The 21,259-nt window shown below is 37.7% G+C and overlaps 1 protein-coding gene across 8 annotated transcripts in view; it reads right to left on the bottom strand.

Moving 5' to 3' along the window:
- The window catches only part of NEDD4 (NEDD4 E3 ubiquitin protein ligase), a 51,053-nt gene that overhangs the window by 14,590 nt on the left and 15,204 nt on the right, over positions 1 to 21,259 (bottom strand). For 3 of the 8 annotated variants that reach the window (XM_064721994.1, XM_064721995.1, XM_064721997.1), the window contains exons 6-11: positions 4,828 to 4,878; positions 3,953 to 4,014; positions 3,512 to 3,614; positions 2,689 to 2,858; positions 2,019 to 2,136; positions 1,711 to 1,878 (exon numbers count right to left, since the gene is read on the bottom strand). In XM_064721994.1, coding sequence (XP_064578064.1) covers positions 1,711 to 1,878; positions 2,019 to 2,136; positions 2,689 to 2,858; positions 3,512 to 3,614; positions 3,953 to 4,014; positions 4,828 to 4,878 — 672 coding nt within the window. Of the gene's footprint in view, positions 1 to 1,710; positions 1,879 to 2,018; positions 2,137 to 2,688; positions 2,859 to 3,511; positions 3,615 to 3,952; positions 4,015 to 4,827; positions 4,879 to 5,043; positions 5,063 to 16,855; positions 18,368 to 21,259 lie in introns of those variants that run through there. The other 5 variants (XM_064721990.1, XM_064721992.1, XM_064721998.1 and 2 more) reach the window with 5 other exon arrangements.

Here is a 21,259-nt window from a genome sequence, read left to right as displayed (position 1 = left end):
CAGCTTTAAGGATGGCAGCAAACAGCCAGCAATGGTTATCTCACTTCAAGCTAGTACAGCTTCCATCCCGAGCAAAGTGTTGTATCTATTTCAAACATTATTTAATACCATATTTTTCAACCTCTTGTTTTAACAGCTAGAAACATCAAGTTCACAGAGTCTATTATAATCTTAGAATGACAGAAGCTTGTGAAAGGTCAGAATACTCTAGCAATAGATGTTTTGGCATGTAAAACATTAATTACAAATAGTTACAGAACAATTGAATTTACAATATAGAACTTTTTGTGTTGTCAGTAAAGTCTGTGATAGAGCAGAGCTAACACAACTTTCCAGAGAGTAAATTAAGTCAATAATGAAAAAGTATGAGAGTCTGAGATAATCAGTTTGAGAAGAGCAATTAAATCCCTAGACTTTGCCTAAGTGCCCATCTTCCTGCCCACAGCCACATTTAGATCTCACTTGCTACTTCATTAGACACCTGTACTTCATTTTGATCCAGAATTTCCACAGCTACTTGAAGGATTTCTCCCTATCCACATACTACTGAAGTACTTCAAAGAAAAAACATTATTAACTTTTAAAGGTTTTTTGGTGGGGGAGTGGGGTGTAATGCAGGTGAAAAAAGGCAACACTACCATTCTAGCTGACTCTTGCAAATAATTTGAACATCTGCTTCTTTCTTTGCTCAGGCCACCCAAGCAAGCTGAAATAACACTTTCTTTGCTACCCATTGAATGCTGAACAGCAGAGATGAAGTAAAGTCTTGTTACTTTCACTTGACTGTTTCCAGCAACAGTAGTGATACATTTGTACAAACTCAGATAAACATTGTCAATTCCAAACTTACACTTGGAAGGGCATTCTTAACATCACACAAGCTAATGATTATTTCAGTACCAAAATCTAACAGACTAGATGCCCTGGGTCACCTCTAAAGGCTTTCCTCAATGGACAGTGGATTTCTCACGTCACATATCAGGTTACAAGGCTGTTTGTGGAGCTCGGGTTTCACAGGACAGCTGAGCTTATTTAATTGCTTGCTACCACACCACCAAAAAGTCGAGTTTCACCCTGGCTACACGCTCCTGCTGTTTTCCCTCTGCTACTGTAGCATTTGTCAGACAATCTAGCATGCTGTTCCACTTGTTCAAACTGCAAAAAAGCAGCGCTGGGGAAAAGAGAGCAGTTTTCTGCTGGGTTAGCAAGCTGAACAGTCTCATGCAGAGGTCTGGCAAGTTCCACAGCTGGCACAAGGGCTGTGGAACTGTATGAGCAAGCTCCCTGTTTTGCTGCAAAGGAAGCAGCAGGTTTACACAACCCAATCATAAAGCCTTATCCCAATATTCAGAATGAAAAAAGGTAAATCTTTGAACTTTTTCTAATTGGAAAAGTAACTCGCATAGCACAACTCCCTTAGAAATAAGCTTTCAAGAAACAGATTTTTCATTCGTAGTTTTCAGCACTCTACAACACTAGACCAAGAGGTAGATTTACAGACTGAAAAATAGTTCACACACATCTGTTTTAACCTCAGGCAGAATTCCATATAAGCAAAGCAGAGACGAAGAAAATGCTTGCTTAGATGGGATTCTACAGCACAGAAACTATTCTTAAAGTGTGTGCATTTGAGATGAAATTTAAAATATAATTCCTAAATAAAGTATTCATGGATCTAATTCTATCAGAACAAGTAGAAAAATAATTTACAGTGTAGGCTGTTGACTGGCCAGTAGCTGGACTTCCAGAGGTAGTGAGTCTGTTACTCAATTCTTCTGCAAGATGACTCTGGATATCACAGCTACTCTGCGAGAGAGGTATTTGAACATTCTGATTGCTGTACATTGTTGCCTCATCTTCAGTTATAATTTCCCAGCTCTTTAAAACGAAAACAAAGGGAAAACATTTTTAACAAGTAGTTGCAAGTTACAATTATTTAAGACAAGCTTTCTGAGTAGGCTAGATGAAAGCCAGCAGCTGCATTTCAGAAGCACATCAGTTGAGCTGCACTGCTGTACCTCAGGGGAATCCCTGTTGTCGGCGCTCTCGGTATCCTCGGAAATCTGCCGCCGGTGAGTGAACACGTGCTGCGCCTCCAGCTGCACGCTGCCGAGGTCTGACACGGCCACGCTGTCCCTGCAGGGCACCGTGCGACAAGTCAGCTCACAGCAGCCTGAGTCTATCTTTCAACAGTAAGCCAGGCTAACAGCAAAAGCATACATCACAGTCATTCTGGCAGAAGAAAAAGAAACAGTCTGGACGATATAAATTAACGTAAACTGTTTGAGATGAATGAGCATTTATGTCAATGTGAAGTGTAAGCTGAAGAACCAGGTTGCATTCTCGGGCAGGGGCGGAAAACAAAAAAAAAAAAGCAAACAATTTTAAAAGGCCCTGATGGAAGGAAGAAAACAGGCTGAAAACTGAAAAATTATTTAGCTTCCATTCCTATAGTTGTTATCTCTCCAGCTACAATCAGTTTCTATTTGAACACACACTTCCAGAGCACAGTACAGTCACAGTGATCACTAGCCAGTGACCACTGCATGAGGGCTTCCAAGTGAAGTGAGGGAAAGCTCTCTACTAATTTTCAAGCTGTTCACATTTTATTTCTCCTTGCTTTCAATGTGACTAGGGTGAATTACACTAGCTAATAAAAGACTTGAATTTGCAAGCTAAAAGACTTACTGTGCAGTTGGTCTTTTCCACTGTGTTCTTCTGAATTCATGATTGACATAGTAGGTCCTGCCAAGGATGTCTTGTCTCTCTTCCCAGCCTGAAGGCAGTGGAGGAGATTCCTGCTGCTGCTGCTGTGGCTGGCTAGCAGCCTCTGGTTGGTCCAATATAATCCACCCAGGCTGAAAGACACAATAGAACTGTTGAAAAAACATATCTTAATTTTTCAAGCCACTCCCCCTTTTAAGGTGTAGTCCATCTTAAGCCAGTAAATTTGACTCTGGTCTTAGTGTGTTTATTTCTAAAAAATGACAGGGCATATTATGCATGCAGAAATCTTATTTTTAACTCAAGATCCTTAAATACATTAGTACCAGAGGTTGTTAATTCCAGGAAAATAAACAGCAGTCACAGAATACATTAAAAGCTTAAATATTGTCATTTCATAACATGCTGCAAATGTACGAGGCAGGTGAACACACCCTTCTGTAACAAAGCGTAATTACAGCAAAGCTGGCAATGCTAAATAGAGTTAAGTCTGGAAAGGAAATCCATTAATCTACAGTGGATGTGCTTAAAAAGATCATATATACATGGTAGGTAAGATCAAAATGTCCCTCTGGATTGGAGAGAGTTGAAATTCTAAAACCAGAGAGATGTTAGTGTCTGCCTGGAGTCAAAAAAAATTGAACAGTACCTACAACAGAAACTTCAACACCTTCAATTATATGCACAATACAAGCAATCACTTTTAACTGGTTTATTTCTAAAACACTATTTATAGCTTAGTGATTCCTAACATGCGTTTTTCAGCAATAAACACATTTTTTCCCACCTCTAATTCTTCAGCCTGTTCTGTGGTTTCTTCTTCAGACCCATTGTTTTTAGGTAAGTAAGTCATTTTTAATCTAAGGTGACCTTTAACTCTTGATTTATGGCTGCAGAAGAGAAAATAAAATTATCTTATTGTGCACTTGTAAAACAAAACAGCTGAAAAAGCACAGCTAGAGGATTATTCTTAAGTGCTCCAACACAAACTTGACTTTCTATAATTTACATTAATAAAGTTCTATAATAGCATTGAGGCTTCAGACTTCTGAATACAGTAAGTACTTAATGCTGACATTTTAGTAGAACATCAATATCTTAGAAATGGCTACTCAAATTTCTTTGATGAAAACAGAAAAACTTAGAAAATGCATATGTAGTTACAAGTAATTACCTAAGAGCATTGTTTAGATATAAAAACTACAATTTCCATGTGGTATTTACTAACCTTCTCGGATGAAGAACAAAATCCTTAAACGTATATGGTCTCTCCATACTTGGATTTTCTGTCTGGAATATGAATGTTTTTTCAAGAAAAATCTTTATCAAGCATTTGAAATCAAAGAAAACTATCAGAAATTTCCAGTTGATTTCTTTAAAGGCCTTATAACATTTGAAAACTTAAATTACAGGTTCAGGTACAGTAACAGCAACACCAGCTTTAATCTTAGCAGTCATACTCTGGTTCAAGAAAACAACAATTACCTTTCAGTGTCTATGCACATTACAGAATGAAACACCTGCTCTTGGAAAGGGTTTGCCATGGTTGCTACCATGTTTTTAAGACAGTTTCTGATAAATCTGTTAGTATCTGCTAATGTTTTGAGACTTCAGAAGAAAATGGAAAAGCTTATTTATTTCAATGTTCTTAGTGATATTTCTTAAAAGCCAATTATCTGCCTTGCAAAAGGATTACAAGAAACAAAAAAACTGGCCAAAGCAACAGCAGCTCTATTTCCCACTTACCCTCTTTTTTGTATCTGTTTATGTGAATAAGGAACAGTAAAAATAAATTTACAGACATTAAAGAAATATTTTAAGACATGACAATAATTACAATCTCTTCTTATCTTTTAGACTGTAAAACTATGGAAAAGCTAAAAGCACATCAGTATTGAAAAAACAAGGTAACCTACACTGTTTTATAAATATCAGCACTGAAAAATCCCAAACAGATCTACAAAATAAAACAAGGAACCCACAGAGCAGGAGAATTTATTTACTTTATTACCAGTATTGTTGACTTCCTTAGATGACTAATAGAGTGCATATAGAAATATTTTTTCCCTTTCATAGTTTTAAAAACAAACAAAAAATACAAACCGGTAACTGATAAAGAGGAATATCCACTTGTCCAAGAAAATCATCTCGAGTCTACAGAAAACAAAAACAAACACCACAGAAAGTTGGAAGCTGCAAAGTGTTTAAACACCATTGTCCCCCACACCCTGATAGCACACCAATGCTTTCTTAGAACCTGAAGGCACTTTTGAATTATAGGCAATAACTTGTTCTGTACAGAGCAAGCATGGCATTTACATTCTCTGAACAGAGAGAAAGAGAATTCTCTATCACAGGCTTTTTCCCGGAGAAGCACAGAGAGAAGAACAGAAAACAATTCTTATCTCTACTTGCTGCTCCTGTTGTTTCTGCACGTGTGGAATGTGTTAGGAAGATTGTTTACCTGAAGTGATTTGTCAATTAGATTCTGCTGAAGATTGTTTTGTTTCCTCAGCCAAACACTCAAAGCTGTGTCCTGACTGTCTGGAGACAGTCATGAGTTTTTTTACTTTTTCTTTAGTATTCTTTGTAGTATAGCATCTCTTTAATACAGCATAGTATAATGTAATATAATATAGTTTAATAAAGCAATTGCTCAGCGTTGTGACTCAATGGAGTCAGATGCCAATCATTCCCTGCTCAAGGGTCACCTTGTTTACTATTAGCAAGTTCTGATTGACCCAACACTCCGAGCCTTGGACAGTTCTGCCTTCCTCAAAACAAAATTTGAGGGATCTGGAAGTGGAGATTTACTAAATTATACAGGCTAATGTTACCAAAACAGGAGAGTTGGTCAGCATCAGGACCGAGACTGTCAGTATCTCCTGTAGAAACATTGTCCTAAAGGACCCTCCTCCTAGGAGAGCCCAACAATTTCCATAAACCTGGGCAGCTGTTTCAAACAGGCATGTATAAACATTTTTTCTCTTTTCTAAATCATACAGCTACTGTCAAAGCTAACAAGGAGCAAAAGTAAGTGCAATCTGTGGTAAGTGCTTTGGAAGTTCCAGCAATTCCAGTGGTCCCAAGCTTGGCATGAAAATCTGTCAGAACTATGAAAAAATGCCTTCTGTCTACACACTTTGCAGAGTTTAGTTTTAACAATGACCATCCACAAGATTTTACCTGACCTGGATATCTGGACTGTCCAGCTGGGACCAGACTATGAACACAGCAGCTGTCAGGCCAGGGCAGGGACTGACAATACACAGTATCACTGCACACCTGACTTTTCATCATGGATTTTTGCTTGCCAAATAAATTACAATTTCAGTAATCTACACAGGTAATTTCAGTATTCACGAATAATCACCACCAGCAGTAATTTACTTGACTTCTTGCTGGATTACTGGAACACGTGTTAAGTTGCTTCAAATTAATTTGTGATTTGAAAACCTTTGTGAACCTCCACAAAAGCAGGAAAAATATTAGGGTCATTTAACATGAAGACATATCAGTGCCTGTGGAATAAACTCAGGACAGCATGGAATTTTTTGAAGGTGTATATATAAGCTTATGGCTTAAAAAAAAAAAAAAAAAAAAAAAAGCCCTACACTACAATAAGACTACACTTTTTGGCACAGACTGAGTAAGGAGCTGTAGAAGTCTTCAACTCTGTGCCTCGTGCAACCTCTGAAATTCCAGGCTTCCTGATTTTTCTAGCTAACAAAAAATTTGGTGCCCATTCTTTCCTAAATCTGTTGTTGCATTTATTCAAACCAATCACTCCAGAATTTTAATGTTTGTCCATAAAACTTCTCACCACAAGGCTCTGCAGCTTGCTGACATCTATTTCCTTCACCTCAGGGTAAAACCATGTGTTCCAATTTTCTTCTGAAAACTTACTTTAATTTTCAATTCAAATGTTTTACAGCCTTAAAACTCCAGCCCAATCCTATCAGTTTTTTGGTCCCTCTGACATTAAAGCACAGGTATTTCTTGAAGCAGTTCTTTTTGCCTTAGTAATTCTGGTACCTTTTTTCCTTATCTCTGTTGTCCTAAGCTCATCCATTTAACCTTTTAAGTCCTACATGTATTTGGAGAATCAGTGTCTCTCTCACCTGCAAAAAGCACAACTAGATTGTCATAGGTGATAAAATGTAGAAATTTGGAGCTATGTCATTTCAAATTCAGTTTGCAGTGTGGATGCCATGTTCAGATCTGAAGGGGACAAAAATGAAAATATATACAAAACATCCACTGTTTTAGTCCACAAACTTATTTGAGACAGAAAGCTACAACAGGTTTCATACCTGTGGAGGCTTCCCTGAACTAGTGAAGGAACACTTTCTGTGCTATTATAGACCACAAGACTCTGGAAAAAAATAGTTATCATTTTTGCCTATGAGGTTCTTTTTTAAATGGCACAGCACATACCTTAGACATGTTAAAAGGCTTAGTATTTGTAAAGTTCTTGGCAATCCTCAAGTGGAACATGCCTTCCAAATAAATTATTGGAATGTGGGACAAAAGTTTGCTCTATTTTAGAAACCCTCAGAACATTGTGTTTGTTACCAGCACAATTTGAGTGTGGGCTCCTGTTATTCACTTTATTATTCTGCTGTCTCTCCTATTTTTAGCAGAGTTAGCCTCGATACCCAACTTTTGAACAGTACTTTCTCCTCCAGCCAGAAAGCACAACCCTGAGTGGAGATTTTTGTTGACCTCCAAACAACTAAGACATAAATCAGATAGCAGGAATGATCTCCAGCAACGTGTCCCCCATGACAAGCTGACTGACTGCCTGCCAAGAGGTGCCAGAGCAGCAACAGACACTGCACACAGGAACAACGAAATGCCAGCCGGGCTGAAACTGTTTGGATCTCTGTTCCATCAGAGCAGGCAACACACACAAGTGGGTCAGTTGTTCTTGTCAACTTCTAATTTCTTAACAGCCAGAGAACTCAAACATTCTGCTTGGCATAAACCTCAATTAATGATATACTGCACTAACAGAGAGGCCTTGTATTTTACTGATTCACTGGTTTAGTCTATAGAAAGTTATTAAAAACAGGTGAGGACAGACAGCTGCTGTACACAATTCACCTGAAGAACTCCAGTGCAATGCCAAAGCATTCAAAGAAAAGCACCAAAAGACAGTAATTCTGTTCAAAACTGATTTTCATCTGTTTTATGAATATATGCTTACTGAGTTTTAGGTTTTGGACTTTTTTTTCTGCAACTCCCATCAGAAACTGACGTAGATTTTAAACAGACATGCTTATCTGAGTCACACATTTAACAGCAGTACTGAGAACATATCCCAAAATTTAGTATGTTTGAAAATGGATCAATGAATGTAATGCCTTTCTTAATTACTGGATTCACCACACAGCCTTTTGAAACAGCTCTTGTATAAGACCAGGGTGTTGAAATAACAAGTATTTTCTCTACCAGATTTTGTGACAAATGTTTGGTGGTATTAGTGCATTAATTAGAATCCAAGCATATTCCCAGTCTTTTTCTGAATAAACAGGCAGCTAGTTGTGCACAGGTTGGTCTCTGCACAGAAATCCACAGCTGCATGGCAAAACAAGAAAGCATACAGCTTTTATTGGAGGGAACATAAGTATCAATTCAAATTGAAAAAACAAACAGTGATCTGGACTATCGCTGCTTAAGAAAACATGAGCTCAATAGATGCCTTATAAAACCAACATTCTTCTTGCTTAAACACCCAAACATCAACATTAGTTACAAGCTTGATGAGAATGAAAAAAACTCTCCTGAGCTACACTAACAAATTCAAGTATTTTTCTTTTCATGCTGCACTGAGTGTATTATTTGGTTCTGTTAAACTCTAAATTGAAAAAAGTGAGAGCATTTTTTTCTTCCATAAAATACTGCCAGCATATGCTATTCATCATGAAAAAGTTACAGTTTCAAAAAAACAAGATTCAATTATGACATGAAGATTGTACCGGATTCCACGAGTAATGTTTTCTCTATCTCGCAATGCAATAAATACTTGGTTGCATGGAATTCATTACAGTCCCAGTCTCTTGTATTTTTAAGGGGGACCTGTAGATTGTGAGGAGATTTTATTTTTTAGTGACACGTAGGCATTTCTTTAGAGCTGGCATCTATGACAGAGAGATATAAGACCCTATCAGCATTTTCAAAAAAGGGAGAATACATACTGTTGGGTCAAGGGTTATCACACAACATGTGTTTGTGCAGGACCTTCAGCCTGCTGCCTGTTCCAACAGCAAGGTGTCAGCACAACATGCTTCAGCAGTTTTACCATCTGCTTAACAGACAGCATTTAGAAATGACACTGAGGTTATTTTCACTAATTCTCTCTCTCACTTCCAAAGATACTTTCAGACAACTGCTTATCTAAAAGCATCATCTGTTTCTCCATTTATAGCTTACACATTTTATATGGCACCAAAATCTTACCACTTCCTTAAAAGTTTATGTTTAGTTTACAGTACTTTTACAACAATATTCATATATGAGTCCACTCAATGTGTGCTGCCTTGTCCTTAAAAGTTTATTAACAATGAAATTTAAGACAGGTTTTTTTCCCACACAGTTCACAGTAAGGCAAATTGTCTAATATAACCAAAGCATCCTTCAGAACAACATAAACAGAGAATATGTCAAAAGTTATTAATGCATTGATTTTATTCATCAGAACTTTGAGTTCCTTTGGTTTGATGTATGCATGTGTCAAACAAGCTACCATATAAAAAACAGATACATCACATTTTATGAAAAGTCAAAAGCCAATCCAGACTTGCTCTCCTGTGTTAAATCTGCCAATATTCACCACAAAAAAATTAGAAAACAGTACCAAATATTTAATTAGGTACTATTTCAACAAGTCATTTCTGACATCAAATCAGTTATCTTCATAATAGTATGAAAACATAAAACTCTTGCATCTGTTTGTGAAAGCTCTTTTGCCCTATCTTAAGACTTCAAAGAGTGTTTGAAAAACAGTCTTGTAGTAACAATTCCAGGCGCACTTTCACCTTCTCCATTTAACACTATAAAGCTTAAAACACAGAAATGCCAAACTCTATCAAATGTTAAAACTGCATGTGTAATTTGCTCCCAGAAATAACAACATATAAACCAGATATAGCAGATGTTTACTACAGTGGCTAATTAACACAATCAGCTGAAGGACTTCATACAGTCAATCAACTTTTTGCTTCTCAGAGCAGGAGGGAAGAAAGAGAATTAAAAATAAGATAAATTACTTTTCTCCAAAAGGGAGACAATTGGAGCATGTCTGCATCATGGTCTGACTCCTATGAAGTTGATCCAGTTCAGGATCACACAGAGCCACAAAGTCAGGCTGAACCTGGAAGCTGCTTTTCAGCCCTAAATTAAATCACTTTATCAGGAATCTACAGGTACCTGGCCACTTCTTAGAGCATGAGGCCAGAGCAGGGCTGGATGCAGCCTCCATGGCCTCACCCTGCTCCAAAGTCAGTCCAGCAGTTTTTAAAAGCATTCCTAAGTCTTCTGTGGATGCAAATGCAGCATCAACACCAACTCAGGCCTGCCCTTGCCTCTTGCTGCCAGGTTAAGGGCAGACACAGCACCTGGCCAGAGCAGAACTCAGTGGCTGGGTTTGTTTTAAGGTCTGCTGTGCTCAAGCTATAAATCCCACCTGTCCAAAATCAGTCTGCATGAACTGACCTTGGATGCCTCAACCTCTAACAACAAAAGGTGACCACAACACAAATAATCCAACTACAATCACTTTTCCAACAAAACAGTATTACAGTTTATTTCAGACAAGCTCAACAACACTACCAAAGTTATATTACACTTCCCACCTCAGACATTGTTTTATTAGCCTATAATTTGCCAGATGTTAACCACTTTAGATTTCTCATTAATAAGCTAAATATTTGTCCCAAAACAAACTTAGAAACAACGAATAGTAGAATAACTGGCTAATGCAGAAACTCTATTGAAAAAAGAAGTAATAGTCATAATAAATTCTGGAATTCCTTTTCCTTAAAAAGCTCTTGTACTTGGACATTACCAAAGAGGCCATCTCCCTTATGCTAGGAAAATCCCTGATTGCCAGAGAAATCATCCAGGTCTGAAAGAATCCAGTTCTGTGTTCCTTACCACATTCCTCTCACTGAGTAGCTGGAGTGTCTCATTTGCATTTTAATATGTCCTAACTTCAATGACTCCAATTCAAGTTTGTATGTAATTTCAGCCAGGAACTTGCTGATGTCCTTCTTAAATCCTGTTTGCTTATGTTACAGTTGATACAGCTGAAAGCAGCCAAGGTCTCAAACAATAATTGCAGCTATCTGTAGAGGTTTCAGTTTATTGTAAACTATCATGACAGAAAAAAAGAATGATGCACTCTCTTGAAACAGAGATGATTATAGATCCATAAACTAACACTGCAATGAGCTACAAACATTTTGCTGGCTGCATTCCCAAATCAGCATGTTCTGTTTGTCACAGGGAATAAGGAAGAAAATACACTTGAACCAGAGACACTTCACAGAAATGCAGGGCAGTCCCCTTCAGACAAGGGTGAAAGTCAGTCACAAGCAAATGACTGAAAAGGCCACTCAGTTTTGCTTACTTGCTTAATCTGTGAAATTCATCCACTTCTGGAAGATGAGAAAACACGTGTTGGAACACAGAAGAGCACTCTGCCAAGGGTGAGGGTAGAGCATTTCTACCACTTGATCCTCTGTGGCTGCAAGGGCTGAGCAGGCACCAGAGAGCCTGGGGGTCAGATTAACACTCTGCCTACCCTTGTATCCTTTCCATGGAATGGCCAGGAGCAGATGCTTAAGGAATAATAATAACAGTGGCAATTAAGAACAGTACTTCCTTTGATACAACCCCCCAATGAATAAGTGGTCATGGACCTCTTGATCCTGACATTAAAATACATATTGAAAATACCCTTTCTTCAACTTACCTAACTTCTTAAAATCCATTTCTACTTTTGATATGCAGATATTGAGACAATTTGCTCAGTAACATATAAAAGAATATCTTCCTAAAAAAGTGGAATGGAAAAATTCACCTCCTCTAAAGTATAGTTTTATAAATTCCCTCTATACCACCTTATTTTTCCAAAGCTGAAAAACCCCTGGCCTCCTTAGTGTTTCTCCTCACATAAAGCTCACCCCAATCTTGCAACCCTTCTTTTTTTAGTTCTGTTATCCATGCTTCCTGAAAAAGGACCACTAGAAAAATACATGCCATGCCCTTATGATTTGTACAATTCCATAATGGTGGTTTTAATTTTGTTAGTTTATTTCTTCCCTAATAAATCCTAAGCTTTTATTTGCCTGTCAATAAGATCTGAGCTGGCATTTTCAGCAAGTCTTTCCCCATGACACAAACCATTTCCTGACCAGTATTGCAGGCCATCACCAAGGGTACATCATTAGCTGCTTTTCATGTGTGCAATACTTGGCATTTTTCAACACTGATTTCCAGATTGCCTATTTGGAAAAAAAAAATTAAATTAAAGCAATGATCCTGTCTCATATCTAAAAGCCTGCAAGTTCTTCAGGTAATGAGGAGTAAAGGAAAAATGTCTCTAGCTTGCCCTGTGAACATGTTTTACTTTAACACATTCTTGAAGGGATACCACATTTTAAAAAACAGAGTAACTATAGCTTGTGGCAACATTAAAGAAGCCACAGCATCAACGCTACCCACTCTCTCATGGAAGATTAAAAGGACATGAATCACCCTGAAGGCTGGATAATTACATATTTACATAAGCTGTTTCAGGAGGCCTGCTCTGCATGGTTTTGCAGTTTTACTTTCCCCATTTTTTTCTGGCAAGAGAAAGCTGCCCAAATTCAGTTCAGCTGCAGACTATAAACAGAATTAGGCTAATCATAATCTCCACAGAGCACAATCAAATAAAACTTCTTAATATGTACATGTAATGTTTGCTGAGGACTGCAAAGTGCTAGAGCTTTAATATACTGGTATATTCAAGTATCTGCTTCCCTAGAGTATGATGATATTCTGAAAGTTACATATGGCTCAGAGTTGCCAAATGCAACCTGTGAAACCTGAAAAACTTCAGGGATCAAGTTATTACCTAATAATGTTATTTGATCACTTCCTTTCCATCACTTTCCTAATGCATCCACATAGCAGGCTCTAATATCTATCCCATCCTTTGTGTGCCATCTTTTTGTTCCCCTGAAGGAGGACTGCTAATCAAAAGCTGAAGCATGAAGAAAGGCAGAGAAGAAGTTGTAACTAACTCTGCGTTTAAGGAAGACGAAAACCAGAAGAAATTAGTACCAGCTATTAAAGCACCACAGGTGATTAAAGCACAGAAGCAGGAAATTACCTACAACTAATTATAAATTGTTCATTATTGTGATTAACACAGTTTGCACTGTCTTCCCTTCAACGTATTGATGTATATTTCAGCTTCCAAAATTTGTCTGAGACACAGCACATACACTCCTGTGTGACTGAAGTCTAACCTAATCAGCCCCACAACTCCTCAGAAAGACACAACCTTCCCTTCAAGCCCAACTCTCCCTGACTGAACTGACAGACCATGACACAGCAATGCACCACATGCTCCTGTAATGTGATCCTCCCAGATATGCAATACTGAACAATATGAAAGTTGTTAGGTTATGAGGTTACCATAGCACAGTAGCATAAAGTGTTGCCAATTTGTGCTTTGCTTTGTACTGGCTCCATAATCTTCTGCTTTTGCTGCTCCTTTTCCACCTCACCTCCTTGCACAGATTTGGGACACTGATACACATGCAGCCCTTTGCTCCATGTGCAAAGCTGGAGCTGAGCCACAGCTGTCCTTCGCTTCTCCTGGCACTTCTCCCTGGCTGGATAAATGTTTTCTGGGAGGGAGTTATGCCATGACAGAAGCTCTACACCTAAGGAGAATGCAAGAGACAAAACAACCTCAGACTACCCAGCACTAACTTGTGGTGCAGCATTTATCAAGGGAATCACAATCTTCCAGACACAGGTTCTGGTCTCCTCAGCATGTTCAGATCAGCTGGGAAGTTGTTCAAGAGAGAAATCCTCACACACAGCCCCCTCAAATTACTGTTTTACTAAATTTAAATTTAGTACAGCAAGATTCAAATAGCATCTTTTATGAAGGCAAAGTTCCAGAGTTCAGTGAAAAAAGCTCAAGAGTTCCAACTAAAAGGTTTCTCTTACGTGAATCTGACAGTAGAAAAACAATTTGGTTATTTTACACCATCTCTGAAGTTTGGGGGATTTTTCTGCTTCAAAACATGTCATTTCAATAACTAGAGACAAAACTCGAGCAAAATTACTTGTAAGGACTATAACACAATTTATTCCCTCAATTGTATAAGAAATTATTTTAATGACATACAGCTGCTGAAATAGATTTGCAAGTTCATTTACAATATTCACATATCCAATAGAGAGTGATACTGATGGGGAAGGAATAGCTAATGTCAACAGGGATGTCAACATGATCTTATACTTGTAGAAGAGATTAACAGAACTTTTAATTTTTTAGAAGTTTATGTTCTACAAGAACTGGAACTGTATCCACTGTTTCTGCCTTTCTCTGTACCTCCTGGACTTTATGTATGTATGATGGGAAGCAACCTGTTCCCCTACTCACTCCTACCCTCCCAATCCACATCTGTGATGTGAAAATGCTTTAGTTGCAGATTTATTTCTACCCCAAGCAGAGACAGATGCACTAAAAAAAAACCAAACCCAAAACAATAATGAAAAACCCCAAAACATTAAAGTGGAAATACATAGTCAAGGACAACCTTCAATGCTGTAACCATGGACTTCTTTCTTTCTCCTGCTTCCCATAAATGAAATTCCAATATCTATTAGAGAACCTCTTCAATAAGTTCCCAGTAAAGATCAGCAGTCACACACTGGCCACCACCATTCCCCATTTTGTAACTTAATTAAAAAGAATCCAAAGCCAGTTGTCATAGAAATGGTGTTGATTTTTTTTAAGCCAGCCTTTAACAAGCTGTTGATTATGGAAAGCAGGAAATGTGATCTGAGGTGGCTGAAGGCTGGTAGCAAGGCATGGAAGAAAAGAATGCATAGACCTTTTGCTGCTTCAGCCTCTGGAGTCTCTGACCACAGCACTGATTTGATTTCATGGCTGCCCTGTACAGATAGCTGACATTACTAAATGCTACTCCAGTATCAACTTGTTAAATTTGAACCCAGACTCAGCATATCAATATACTAGGCCAGACTAACTGGAGTCAAGAGAAATATTTTTGGAGTTGTTTATTTTTAAATGAGTCACAATACACCATGATAATTAACTGGACTATGTAATTAAATGATTGCCATAGAATCTGTTGTATTGGTCACAAAGACTAATAACAAATACAATGGTATTTATCTATTTTATTCCAGTCAGTTACTGAACTGCTGTGAAGTCAGCTATGGTTTTTGCTTGGTTTGGTGGAGGAAGCTTTTACATTTTTTGATAACATGTTTTATAGAATATTTACCTATTTACTGGTTTTACATAAAAACTGAAAATAGCCATTTGAGAACTGAAAATTTTCTGTACCTGATGTTTATGTCAATCCATTTTAAACACTGCTCCTGGGAACTGAAACAAACTACTGCCTGCCCAGTGTCCTAGGAGGTTTGCTGGAAACGTTAGCTAACAATCCAATCCTGAACTTGGATTAAAATACAGATTATCTTTCATATCAGCTGCCATTAAACACAGAGACCAGCAGTGCAAGTTGATGAGAAATATAATTGAAGTGCATGACTCAACTCTTTTTTCACAATATACTTTCAAAATAACTGACACAATTTAATTAGTCTGGATCTAACGTGTTTGTGCTTATTGTGGATTTTACCCCTCACTTTACAGTGAGATTTTGGGAAAAAGAATCACCAAACAGTATATATAATGATTATCTATTCCACTCTGAGTTTTATAAAGAATTTTAAGCATAAATCACAGTTTCCCAACAAGGAAAGTCAAAGTGTAAAATCATCAAGCACTGCTCTAAGGGCAAAAAAAGACTGAAAATTCCAGGCTAACACCTCCAAGGTGAATTACTAGTTTAGATAGGGATTGTCATAACTGTAAGGTCTTTGGCAAAAAGCCCTTTGCTTAAACAAACACATTAGTTACATGGTAGTAGTGTCAAATCAATGAGAATGAGTTCTTAAAACAATTTTAGTAACCATCAATTGTTGCACTTTTATCAGCATTCATAACTAAAAATATTCAGATAATTTAAGTTCTCACAATGTTATTTAAACTACCTTAAAGGCTTAAAATCTACCTTCCATGTGGCCTATGCTTTACTAACTGCCTCAAGAGCTAGTAAGAGTAGACACCTCTACCAGCAGTTTAGCTGGACATGAATTTCATTACAAAAAAAATATATTTAATATAAGCCTTCTAGACCCAAGTACTGTAATTTGAACAGCAATGTTGTTGGAAGAGGTATTAAGTTACTCAGTACTGCTCAGGCTGAAATAGTAGTTGGAAGGAGGAAAAAAAGAGTGAGAGGAAACTGAAAATTCCTGTGGTTCAGGGTGTATACAGAAACAAATGATATTTACAGTTTCTCTTCTCAAATACGACTTATCTTTAATTCTACATACAACAAACCGTTCTGTAAAACAAAGCCTATCTGAAATAAAACTAAAAGATCACTCATTTTTACCCATTTTATATGCAAACTTCAGTAACTGCTATTAATTTACTGAAAATTTAGGTGTTTATAACTACAAAATTTCATCTGAAGTTCAAATGACTCCCACGTCTCCATAAGTAGACAAGAAAATCCCTCTGAACTCATGTAAACAGCAAACTATTGTTTAAAAATCTATTAAAGACGCTTATTTCACAGCAACACCTATTTACCTACGCCCCATATTCTAAGAAACTAATCTAAAACCCAAATGTTACAGATAATTAAAAAATTAACTTCCTAATGGTGACAATTTGACACTATTAGGAAACTCTGAAATCACTGTGCTTAAGCCTTGGTTGCAAACTTTTACTACTTTCCAGCTAAATTTCAACTCTAAGATAGCATCACATTTTTCTACAAACCACAACACTCACCTTCTGGGGCCTCCACAAAGTGCTAGACGTTTCCCTTTTAGAGGTTCCATATCTTTTCCTAACTCCAGTTGTTTTTCCTTCATTCCCAGCTTTGAACTGTATGTGCAACTGAGACGTCCTTGCACTATGACACTTGTATTTAAGGCTGGATAAGCAGCAAGAAACTTTTTGGCGTGATCCTTCCAAGGAAACACTTCTTTGCAAAATATGGGGAGTTTTGCTCATCTGTGCATTGGGTCCTCCTAGTTCATTTATATTAATCTGATATTCTGAATCTGTTTTTGAGGGCAGACAAGCAGATGTGCTACGCTCCAGTCTTAAATGAGGGTATTTTGTACCAGAGTTCAGATTTAACTCTGGACTGCAAGAGCCATTAACCATTTCACTGCTTGATGCAAATGCTCTTTGTTTAAGATGAACTGAAACACATGGGAAGCCATCAGGTACTTCTTCACAAGTTGCCTGCTGAGGACCACTCAAAATTTGACTTTTGTCCTGTAATGATGCATTCAAATAAAGTGGGCGGATGTCTCTGACCTCGCCAGAAGAGCAAACTGTTTTAGACAGTCTAAGTCCATTGACTGCTGTTGAAAGGAATCCCTTGGAAATGGTCTGATCTTCTTTTTGTGCCAGCTCACTAGGAGAAATAATTAATTTATGAGATGTTTGATAGGTGCCTCTGTGTGGTAGCTGACCTGAGCTTACTGGAGAAGCTGGAGGAGTACTGGAAGGACTCCTAGGAAAAATAACCAGTGATGAACAACGTCGCAATGGAATTTTGGTTTTCTTCCTCACTGACACAGCATCTTGGTCAAAAGTAGTATTACTTCTGTACAGTGTTTCCTGAGATGAGTTGCTCCTGGAGGGATTACATTTGTTTCCAGTGCTTCTATATGAAGAGTCACCATGTGCAACGCTACCACAGAAAGTACTGTCACTTGTCCAAAGAGTGCCACTGCCACTGTCACTGATGACACTGTTAGCATATGAACCTCCATCACTTGTGGTACTTGCACATGATCCGTAGTCACTGCCAGCACTGCTGAACGAGCCACTGTCACTCGCTGCAATGCTGCTGAGGCTGCCTCTGCCCAGAGCAGCACTGCTCAGAAGGCTGTCATTACAGCGATGCTCAGACACGGCTCCAGCACCGCAGCTCCCTTCGCTACCAACGCCAATGAATGAAGTGTCTTCACCAGCAGCCACGGCATCACCAAACCTAGAACATCCACTCTGCTTCCTAGACTGCAAGGAAATGTGCAGTGAACTGCTCTTTTTTATTTGCAGTGAAGAAACAGTCGTGCTTTTCTCTGGATTAATTACTTGTTGCACTACAGGTGCATAAGCAGCTTGTCTAGGAATTAGTTTCACTTGTGTAAAGCTAGGTGCAGAACTCTGCGATTTTTTGAAGTACATACAATTATTCCTATCCAAAAAATCTTCAGAGGTTTCTGATAATGGGTCTGTGTTGCTTCTTTGGGTAGCAAAATGCAATCTTAACCGTCGTGCCATTTGTTCTCATTTCCACGCATGTTAGCAAATGAAAACCACAAAGATCCTTCAGCAGAAAGGCTACAGGCAGCTGCACAGAACCCAGAGCTGGTACATTGCAACAGTAAAAGCCCATAAAAGTTGCAGTCTTTGTCCTAATTTCTACAAGATACTAGCATTATAAAAGAAAGTACCTCTTGAAATAAGCCAGCCATTCCTTGAACTGTAGTTTCTGGACCGTCGTTGATTGCTTGCAGTCAAAAAGGCTTCATTTAAAAAGCTCTTATGCTCCAAGGATCTCAGCTGCGACACACTGACAAACACTACTGACCTTGTTGCAATTACACCTCCTGGAATTTGCATAAATGAATGCTAGAATAGGCTTCCAGAACTTGCAGGCTGCAAGCAGCAACGCCGGCTGCGGCTGCACGAGCTGAGTCAATGCGTCCGCACTTTCCTCAGCAGCGTATGACTACTAATATTTTTACCCATAGGTTTAGAATTACAGGAAGTTGGTAGGAATGAAGTCCCATATAATTGAGTATCAAGTCCAGGATTGAATTTCCAAATAGTAACCATGCTAGCAAACTGCTGAGGTCTGAATTATGCACAAACTAGTGAAATAAGCCTCCTCTCCCTTAAGAAAATGTTTTTCTGCACTATTTAAATAAAACTTGAAAGCAATCTGGCATTATCTTGCAATCCAAATGCTGCTAAGCAATCACACTTTCTAAAGATCTGCACATAGTAGAAGCCTCTGTGCTTATTAATTCATAATTTTAAATGAGGTGCAACTGAAAAGGGGCCAAAACAAAGTTTTGCTGGTTAATAATCTGGCATTTGTTTTTATTTCTAGTTTGACCTTTTCTAACTACAGCTGTTAAAGGTAGAAAGAAACAAAATTACTCTTACAAACCTAACTACCTCATCTTATTTGCTGGAAGCCCAGAGTAAGGACACATTCATTACAGTTCAATGTGATTTGCAGATATCTGACCAGCTACACAAACTTTAGAACACTGAACTAAGTATGCACAGAGATAAAAAGCATTACCAAACAGAATTACAGAAGAAAGCTATTCTCTGTAAGTACACATAAACTGCCTCATAGATTCATAACTAATTTTTTTCATGTTCATTTTTTAAAGAAAATTATCAGCATGTCAAGAAATTAATATACTGCAAATTCTTCCAAGAGTAAAGGGATTGAGAATTCCTACAAAATGTTTCACTGGCTCATTTAATCGGTAGAGGTCCTTTGCTGGCACCTAGTGGGACTTTTGATAAAAGACAATGTTGACTCCTGCTGTTAAGTGGGATTTTTGTTGTGGGTTTGTTTTGAAAAACACCAACATTTGGCCATGAATGTACTTTTGAATACATAAGCCATCTATGATGCAGTACTGAATGCTACTGCTCTAACATGAAGTTACTTAGTGCTGCTCAAAGAGTACAAACAGAGGAGAACACTAGGCCATTTGTACTTTTATAGGTCATACTACCAGGAGTTTTTTCTGCTTCATATTTATTTAACCTTTACTGTATTTTAAGCTAGAAGGCAGTAAAGTTAACATTTATACCTCCTTCCCAAAAAAGAGCCAAGAATCAAATTCACAGTACCTTGTTTGCAAGAAACAAATTTGTTTTCTAATTATACTCCAGGGCTTACTTAACCTCCATTACCTGAATTCCATTATTAGAATGCAGCAATAAATGAATACTAGCTTATTCATAAAAAGCCAACAAATACAACACTTCATTTATTTCATTATAACCAACAGGACTTCTTCTAAAGTTATATGTTGGTGGGGACTGGGATGGGGAGAGAAGAGGAAAGGAAAATACCATGAAAGGTTCTTTTGGTCAGTTTCAAAAAGTTACATTTGTACTTCAAGCAATACAGTAAAAAATACCCATAAAATCAAACAAACCAAACACAAACCAAAAACATCAGCAAGTGACCCTAAGATATGTGAGCAAAAAGTAAAAAATGCATTTCTTAAGGCTTCTTCTCTCCCCAATAACAAATATATTAGTGGACAGTTTGTAACATGCTGGTGTGATGTGAAGTGCAACCATTGGAGGTGCTGGTTTCTTTCAGTAAAAGCATTACCTTCTCCCACAGTGGATGATCTGAAATCTTTTGTTTAATTTTACTAAAGAAACCCCAAAAAAAACAATAAACTGACATAATTTGGTAACTCAAGACAAGATTCCAGCAAAATTTCTCAACATGTCTCTCTTCCTCAGCTATACCTGATTAGGTGTTGCCAGCCAACTGCAGCTTTCTCAGGTAATGTCAAATGGCTTTTAAAGTGTTAAATTCAATGTTGCTGAATTAGAGTTGGCATAAATATAAACTAAAAGTTAGTATTTTTAAATATACCAATAGTTCCATTCAAAGCTTAATATCATTGATTTCTTCAGTATCAATAACAGATTTAGGCACTTACTTTGCAAGATTATCTATATTGTGGCCAGGTACTGTAAGACAGACAGCAAGAGGTGTGGTCTCTTCACTGATTCACCTTTTAAGTGATCTCAATGCTCTTCTTGACATTTTTCTAGTGTGCTTTTAAAGACAACCTTCATTAAAGACTCCACAAACCACTCAAATCCTCTATTCTACCAAGGGTTTGCAAGCCAGAAGAACAAACTAGATTTAGCACTCTTTTACCAAATCCAAGACAAGTGATTTTTGAAAATTTTAAAGCTATTACAAGAAGATTTCAAAACTCTGACTACTGGCAATATAAATTTCAAGTCTTGCCAATGCAGCAAGATCTGAAATTTAACCTAAACTCTGAAGAAAGGTTTTGAGGCTGGTATTCAAGAACACAACATTTCTTAAAAACAAGCAGGTATTTCTGGCTTCCATTTATCCCTAAAAGTTAAAGGGAATAAAAGCACTTG

This window comes from Zonotrichia leucophrys, chromosome 10 (genome assembly GCF_028769735.1).
Source record: "Zonotrichia leucophrys gambelii isolate GWCS_2022_RI chromosome 10, RI_Zleu_2.0, whole genome shotgun sequence".
In the NCBI taxonomy this organism is placed as follows: Eukaryota; Metazoa; Chordata; class Aves; order Passeriformes; family Passerellidae; genus Zonotrichia; species Zonotrichia leucophrys.
The sequence above is the reverse complement of the archived record's forward strand: the minus strand, read 5'-3'. Positions and strand labels throughout refer to the sequence as shown.